Source organism: Pseudoliparis swirei, chromosome 11 (assembly GCF_029220125.1).
Source record: "Pseudoliparis swirei isolate HS2019 ecotype Mariana Trench chromosome 11, NWPU_hadal_v1, whole genome shotgun sequence".
In the NCBI taxonomy this organism is placed as follows: Eukaryota; Metazoa; Chordata; class Actinopteri; order Perciformes; family Liparidae; genus Pseudoliparis; species Pseudoliparis swirei.
The window spans coordinates 21157450-21166032 of NC_079398.1; the positions used below are offsets into that span (position 1 = coordinate 21157450).

The 8583-nt window shown below is 46.2% G+C and overlaps 1 protein-coding gene across 1 annotated transcript; it reads left to right on the forward strand.

Annotated features, from left to right (window-relative positions):
- The first annotated feature begins 232 nt into the window (after positions 1-232).
- Positions 233-6008, forward strand: LOC130201991 (solute carrier family 2, facilitated glucose transporter member 1). The gene is made up of 9 exons (XM_056427243.1): positions 233-631; positions 1240-1400; positions 1482-1722; positions 2620-2782; positions 3019-3203; positions 3965-4066; positions 4288-4389; positions 4999-5202; positions 5774-6008. The coding sequence occupies exons 1-9, from the start codon at positions 509-511 to the stop codon at positions 5951-5953; spliced, it is 1461 nt and encodes a 486-aa protein (XP_056283218.1). The 5' UTR covers positions 233-508; the 3' UTR covers positions 5954-6008.
- The last annotated feature ends 2575 nt before the right edge of the window (positions 6009-8583 follow it).

Here is an 8583-nt window from a genome sequence, read left to right on the forward strand (position 1 = left end):
TTATCGCTATAACGTCACACGTCAGCGCGTGTGAATGATAAGTTGTGTGTTTCACAGCAGCCAAAGTCAGACAAAGACACGCGTACCCACGTCTGAAAGGAGTGAAACCCCGTCTCACCCCAACTAATGGCGCCGCAGGAGGTTTGTTTGTTTGAACCCTTTTTATCTGCAAAATGATCAGACAAAAGGAGCACACACACACACACGTGTGGTAAATACAATGCTGTACATGTTGCCAGTGTGTGAAAATCCTGCGATTCTTGCTAATCTCGACCTTCACAAAGGTCAGACTTTTGTTTGTCGAACCGCGGGGGGTCGGTCACTGGGCTCAGGTCACACTCGTTTAAACATGACGTCTGTGTGTCGAGAGCAACGGTGGACACCTCAGAGCAACTCGTTCAGAAAACACGTCGGTAACTTAAACATAATTTTAAAAAGGAGTCGCCTGGAATGTTCCATTATTCCAAAAAAAACTCAAGAGCAAAAAATGAAAAGGGTAAATAAATAAATGCCACTCACTCGCTTGTCCCAGAGCCGCCTGACCGCCACACTGCTGACCTCCATCCTGGCCGCGGTGCTCGGCTCCCTGCAGATCGGCTACCACACAGGGAACGTCAACGCTCCGGCCAAGGTGAGCTGAGGGCGACGACGCAGCGCAGACACGCACAAACGTCTTCACGTTCTCACGGTTGTCGCGGTATTTTAGCTTTAGAATTCGATTTGTGAATGTTCTGTTCATTAAGATCCATTGATAAAAGAAGATAGAGGAATAACTTTCTCAACAAAGAAATACATTCACACGACCAGGATGTGCAGAAAGGTCACAGAATGTCCAAGATGAGAAATGATCGTTCAACAAACATTACATAGACAACCATCTCCGACAGTATTATGCAACGGCGGGGAAAAAAACCGTCTGATCGTCAACCAAATATCTCACAGCCTCAATAAAACACTCAATAAATCCAACATGCCCTGGAGCTCTGGCTCCGCTTCAGGCCTGGCAGGGTTTCGCTATTTCACAGGTAGACGGCGGCACTACGTCTTTGCAATCGATTCACCGTTTGAATTCCCTCGTAACGCTGAGCCAGCAAAGTATTTTCTCTGGAATCGTTACAATCCCGACAGTGAAAGTGACCGAGCGTTGGTCCAGTGCATCACGGGGAACCATTCCCGTTTCCAAGAACTTGCACCCAGTTTAAAGTTCAACGATACTTTCGTCTTTCGCTGGGCGTTTAGATCATCGAAGAGTTTTTCAACCACACGTGGCGAGTCAGGCACAACCAGACGATGCCAGATCACAGCCTGACGCTGCTGTGGTCGCTCTCCGTCAGCATCAAAGACTTCGGAGCCTTGCTGGGCTCGCTGGGAGTCAAATGCCTGGCGGATTCTTACGGAAGGTCAAAAAAAACACACCAATGATGAGAAGAATCCACGCAACCTCCGCGGCGTCCTTTAACTTCTCTCGCCTCCTCCTCCAGACGGAACTCCATCCTGATAGTGAACTGCGTCTCTGTTGTGGGAGCGTGTCTGATGTCCGCCTCCAAGGCCGGCCAGTCCTTCGAGGTCCTCATCCTGGGCCGGTTGGTGTTCGGCCTCTTCTGTGGGCTGGCGATGAGTCTCAACCCGCTCTACATCCAGGAGGTGTCCCCCACCAACCTGAGGGGGGCCTTCGCCACACTCAACCAGGTGTCCTTCGCCTCGGGCATCCTGCTGGGAATGGTGAGGAGTTGAGGACGGCGCTGGAAGTCTTCGGTATTGACGTTTCACCGTCTCGATGCCTGCCGTTGTGACCCCTCCTGTCCACTCGGGGCCAACCCGGATATGGTAGAGACAAAGTCATTGTCGAGATTGTTGGAACGCCGTTACTTATTTCGTCTCAGATCTCTGACTCTGTTGCCATAGTTACCTCCCGTTATCTTTTCCCATCACATTGTTTTGGGGAGTTTAGTCTGGAATACTCAGGGCCGACGTTTAACGGCGCCGACGAGGCTAGAGGCTTCATCTTGTGAAGACTTGTGGTTCTCAAAAGTTGTTGTTGTTGTCTCTATGAGGTCATTTACCATAACGATGACATCATGTTTTGGTGCTTCGCTGTGATCAAACTCGATGATGATGACGACGACGACGATGATGATGATGGGGGCTGTGGGTCAGTGGGTAGCAGGTCCGTCTTTCAATCAGGGGGTTGGAGGTTCAATCCCCGCCCTAGCCGATGTGTCCTTGAGCAAGACACTTAACCCTGACTTGCTCCCAGTAGCTGCGTCTACGGTGTACGATTGTAAATCGCTTTGGATAAAATGACATGTAATCTAATGATGATCCCGATGGATTAGTTTCCTGATCTTTAGTCGAGATTTATCCACTAAAAGAAATCCACCAGTTTCAAATCTTTAGAACTGACACAGTGAAATATTACGGGGAAGAAAGAAGAGGCCAGTGACGTTTTGGATACATTTGTGGGAATGCCGTTTTGTGTTGCAGCTGTATTGTGATCATTTAGATGATAGTTAAGAAGACACATGTTCAGTTGCGCACAATCGGCTTCACGAGAAGTCAAAGGTCCGGCGTGAAGCCTCTAAGCGTGTGTGTGTGTGTGTGTGTGTGTGTGTGCTGCAGGTGGCCGGTCTGGAGACGGTGCTGGGTACCGAGCAGCACTGGGCCATGATGCTGTCCCTGTCCGTCATTCCGGCCCTGACGCAGTACCTGGTCCTGCCTTTCTGTCCCGAGAGCCCTCGCTTCCTGCTCATCAACCGAGGAGAGGAGAGCAAAGCCGAGGCTGGTGGGTCCCACTTTTAGCTATTTTATTGTCGTCGGTAAGCTGGCGCCACATCACCGAGATATCCGATTAAAGAGAGAGAGAGAGACGAGCTGAAGAACTTTTCTCATCAGCTTTTTTAGATTCAGGGCTGACATCCAGGAGGACGCTTTTAAAGCCTCTGGCCTCTCCGCTCTGTGGGTACGCCACAGCAGCTCCTTTACACCAGACGAAAAGATGTGCTTTCAAACCCCCCGCAGCCCTGCTGAGGCTGAGAGGACGCTCGGACGAGGCGTTCGCCGAGCTGGACGAGATGAAGGAGGAGGCGGCGCACAGCCAGACCGGCGTCACCATCCACGAGTTCTTCAAGAAGCGCCGGTACAAGCGGCCCATCGCCATCGTCCTCGTCATCAACTTGGGCAGCCAGCTGTCCGGATTCAACGCGGTCAGTCTCGTGAAATGTACCCGAGATTTGAAGGCTTCTCAAAAAAAATGTGCTCGTCTTTATGTACGGCTCGCAGTCTTTTCATAACACGTCACCTGCGGCGTTGTAGTATTTCTTCCGATACATTATTCAGGGCTCAGAACAAAACCCAGAGACGTCCCAGTAAACCAGAAACCTTAAGAGATAGATAGATTGGAAATTTGGTCGTGTCGAGCAGTAGCAGCACCAAATAACTAAACAACAATACCTAGAAAAAAAAATAAAATTCAATATAAATAAAAAAACAGGGATGAAGATATTAGATATATACAAGTGAATATAGATGATATATAGAAGTAGTACAAAAAGTAAATATAAAATAAATATTGTATATATATATATAATATGCATACAATATACATAACATGACTAAAATTAAATTAAAAATAAAAAATAATAATATAGACAGGCAAATAAAGTGTGTGTGTGTGTGTAAATGAAATGAAAAAAATGGAGTTAACGTATGATGATTGATTGATCAATCTATTGTCATTGCACAGACTACAACGAAATGTGTTCTCTGCATTTAACCCATCCTGAGTCATTAAGGAGCTGCAGTGATGCGCCTGAAGCAACTGGGGTTCAGTGCCTTGCTCAAGGACACTTCGACTTGCAACTAATGGGGAGAGCGGGGATCGAACCGACGACCTTGGGGTTGCAGGACGACCCCCTTACCCCCACTGAGCTACAGCCGCCCCCTTTTCCGCTCACTTTTCTTCCAGATCGTTAATTACTCCACCAGAATGTTCCAGGCCAAGTTCGATCAGGCCAAATACCTGACTCTGGGCGTCGGGGCCGTCAACGTGACCTTCACCTTGGTGGCAGTGAGTACGCAATCCAGTGGTGACCGTTAAACCTTTGAAATCGCGATTTGAGTCACAGCATGTTGTATGTCAACAATGTTAAAAACCCAACAGTCAACACTAAGAAGACAAGGGGTGTCATATTGTGCAGATTTTGACATATATTGCGCCCAGAATCTTGGTTTACAGATGTCCCCATGTACTCAGTGAGCGGTCCCCACTGTGATGTGTTTGCTTTAAAGTTCTTCCTGATGGAACGGGCGGGGAGGAGGAGGTTGCTCCTGACTGGTTTCATCTCCATCGCAGTGTGTAACTTACTGATGACCATCGTGGAGTCCGTCCTGGTAGGTTTTCTCCTGCTCGACACACCTGGAATCCACTTAACCCTCCTGTTACCTTTACATTTACTAACATATTTTACCCTCTGGGTCAATTTGACCCCAGCAATTAAAACCTCCAGAAAATTATTAGAATTAATATTGTTTCCCAAGTTTAAGTGTGAGGTTCTTCATGTTTGTTTGTTGACTATGACCCCCAAGAACACCGACGTTAACCCCTCTGTTACCATATATTTTTTCTGACATATTTCCCTTGGGTCAATTTGAAATTAATATTGTTTTCCAAGTTTAAGTGTGAGGTACTTTATGTTTGTTTGTTGACTACCTAAATAGCCCTTTAAATAGATAAAAAAGTTGATATTTTTTTATGTTTGACAGTGAAAAACAGCCTGGGGTCAAATTGACCCCATAGAACACCGACATTAAACATTGAATGGGGTCAAATTGACCCTAAAGGGAACAGGAGGGTTAAAACAAACTATAAACCTAATACCGTATAGCCATTTTTGGGCGCACACATTTCAACACACGTCAACTCTAAAACTCACACTGACCCGACTGTGCGTTCTGCGTCCGGCCTTCAACAACACGCGTGTGTTATCCACCACGACGCAGCACCTGGTCCCCGAGCTGCGGAGCCTGCAGGTCCTGCTGGTGTTCTGCCTGATCTCGGCCTACGAGCTGGGCCCCGGCCCCATCTCGTGGTTCATCGCCGCCGAGCTGTTCGACCAGCCGGGCCGCCCCATCGCCATGGCCTTCACCAGCATGCTCAACTGGGGCGGCAAGTTTGTTCTGGCGCTCCTCTTCCCTCCGTTGCTGGTGGGTCGATGCAGCTGCGTGTTCAACGTTAGAGGTGGATTTATCGTGGGAGTTCCCCGACACCTGAGAGACATGACCGCGAAATGAAAGCTATAAATCTGTTCAGTCTGTTCCATACCAAAAAAAACGTATGCCGTAAAAACAGACACGAGTCGGAATTTTAAATAAGTATAAATCTATTGCCGACCCCTATAACGTCAGGTTGACATAATAGTAATGAAATTAACCGTTATCAGGGGAAACATCTGCTTGTTATTGTGCTGCAGAGATGGCAGCCAACCTGAAACTAAGACCGAGGAACAAAATCAAACAATCTTTCTGGTTTTATACTTTCTTGTGTCAATCAGTTTTTTTTCTTTTCGTGAATGTGACTCTTTGTGTGTGTGTGTGTGTGTGTGTGTGTGTGTGCGTGTGTCTGTGTGTGTGTGTTCTCATGGTGTAATCATGGTGCACGGCAAGGTTCTGATCTTTAGAGACCAGTCTCTGTTAAATACAGATCAAGTACCAGATGAAAATAACACCCGTCTGTCTCCCCCTCCACACACACACACACACACACACACACACACAGAAAATCTGCGGCGCGTACGTCTACCTCCTCTTCATGACCGTGGCTCTGGTCGCCTTCGCCTTCACCTGGATTCGCCTCCCGGAGACAAAAGGACGCACATTCGATGACATCGCAGAGGAGTTCAGAGGAGCGGAGGGCATCGCTCTGCACAACAAGACTGGATTCAACACTTTCCCCTGACCGACCTCTGACCTTTCACTGGAGCCGGTCATAGTCCTACAGTTAAAAAAAGGGAACGTCGGCCAATTTACAGACATAATTCAATCCCCAAATAATAGCAGTACACAACCAAATAGTTTTGGTTGTATTTTTTTACATTTCGAAGGAAACAGATACTCTAATTTGTCTCACGTCTCCCGATCTGCAGTTTCCTTTCAGAAGAGGAAAAAACATTTGGGAATTATCCAAACAACAGACGTCTGGAAAAACCGAAGAGCAACAGAAACATAAAATCCCATTTAATAATCTGGGTGAACGGACACGTAACCTTCTTAATGTCCAGGCCCGAGGACGACGTGTTGTTTCGCCTCGAGGCCGACCGAAGGCGCCGGCGTGGCCTCTGCTGTTTGGTTTCAGTGTAAACTGACTGATCTGTATGTACCGTATGTTTTCAGGCATTTTAAACCCATCGTTTAGTTATTTTGTAAAGAGTTGGAGCCTTTTGAGAGGCAGGTGGAGGATACTTTCAAACCGTAAAAGACCGAAACAAAGTGAAGACGGTCTGTGGGACTATCGTTGGTCACAGAGAGCATTGAGACGCACTGCAGGCCCAAGGCAGGCAACACTTTGATGTTTGCTTGTGTCACCACCACCTGACGGCGTTGTCATGTGTAAATAAACATAGTGTTAAATCATGTTGGTCAAGATCTTCATTCCCTTAAACTAAGGTGTTGACAAACTGTGATTAGATCATCAGATTATTTTGATGTTAGAATTGTTTTCATTTCTGTCTCTGTACGTATGAAAACGGTGCCATCTACTGGACAAAGATTTATAGGAGATATACAGAATAAAAATATAGAAACGTTTCTTGCTCCAGTTCTTTAACTCGAGTTACCAAAACAACTCTGACTTCAGAGCTCTAGATGTTGATGCTGTTTTGAACTGATCAGAGAGAATACAAATAATGCATACATGCATAACTTTGTGAAAATGTCGGTCCTTCCTCACAGAACTACTCATTACGGTTAAAAGATCATTATTCTCGAGGTCATCGGATCATTGATCTCATTGTCTTATGCTCGAGAATATACTGATACACCAAGAAAGTAAATAAACTGAACACTCATGATTAAATTATTTTGCTCTGGAAACAGATCAAAGTAAATATTTGGAGAATGAAGCTTTTACATTTGTGTCTTTTTGAACACATTGTCTTTCCACGCTGTAACATTTTTTAAAAAGCCTCTGAAAGTGCCTCAATAGGTCGAAATCAGAAGTGTCAAACACACGGCCCAAGGCCCAAAACCGGCTCGCCAAAGAGTCCAAGAGACTGCAAAGTGAGTCAGAGTATTTGTAAATATCTGTGAAAAAGGAAAAAACAACAAAACAAAGCCTTTAACTGGGGCATCGTAAAGTATTTTCACACCAGCAGGGGGCAGCAAACCTCAACATGAACATTAAGGATGTCGTCCACTCCCATTGCGATGCAAGAGAACGCTAGCCCCTCCCCTCTGAGAGCCATGACGTCGACCTCTCTGACCCCGATAGTCTTCATCGATCCGTAACAGTGACGCAGTCTCGTCCTCAGCTGTGGAGAAACTCTTAAACTTCATTAACATGATTGTTGTGGTCTTGATATGCTATTGTCTTCATCTGCCGGGAAATAACGGTGAGAAGCAATACAACACCTTTGGAAAGAGGAAGTCAATTCAGGATTTACAATCTCCTCGCCTTTGTTGATTCTATCAACACGATGTTGGCCACACGCGTTGTGACGTCGTCTATGAAATAAAGATTGTTTTAGAAACCAATATGGTTGTAAACTTTTCTCATTAACGACAAGAATGATGACATTTACAAGCCGAGTGAATGGTCTCAGGTTTAAATAACAATAAAGAAGCATACCCGTCATGAACTATAAAGTCTACCATGGTCACGTTTATGTTTTTGTAAAGAAACGCCGTTTTAAAAATGTCTTAAAATGTGTTTATATCTAGAGTCGATAGTGGATGTAGATGTTATAACTGAGAGGGGTTGAGGTTGTACACTTATGGTGCGTTCACACCGGACGCGTCGAAAAAATTCTCTACGCGTCTGACGCAGCAGTCTTGACGCGCGTCGAAAAAAGTGTGTTCACACCAGACGCGTCGGACGCGTCGGGGGCGGAGTCATAAATGAGTCGAGGAACGACAGGACCGCAGCGTACTTCCACTTTTTAGTGGACTGAGCTGCACTCCCACTGCGCTTCTCGCTGCTCTCTCTCTCTTCTCTCTTTGATACGTGTCTCTGAGACTTTTCCACCTACAGCGGCAGATCTCCTCTGCCATGAAACACATATGCCGGCGGTTGGTTGATAGTAAAGTACAACAAATAGCGAGAATAAAAGCAAATACATACATTCAAAACGTACCAGGTGGTCCCGGCTTCTCCGACCTTGTTCCACGCTTTATCTTTATAGCTCCGGTTTCAGTAAGCATAAAGAGTTGTATCGTAAAGTTCGGGGTGCCCACAGACAGCGACAATAATCTTTTCCTCCATTTTTTTCGACCGGCAGGACGATGACGAGCGGAGCTGCTCAACGCTGATTGGCTGACGCAACTATGACTCACGCGTCTTTGCTGCCAAAGTTGGGAAATTTGAACTCGCGC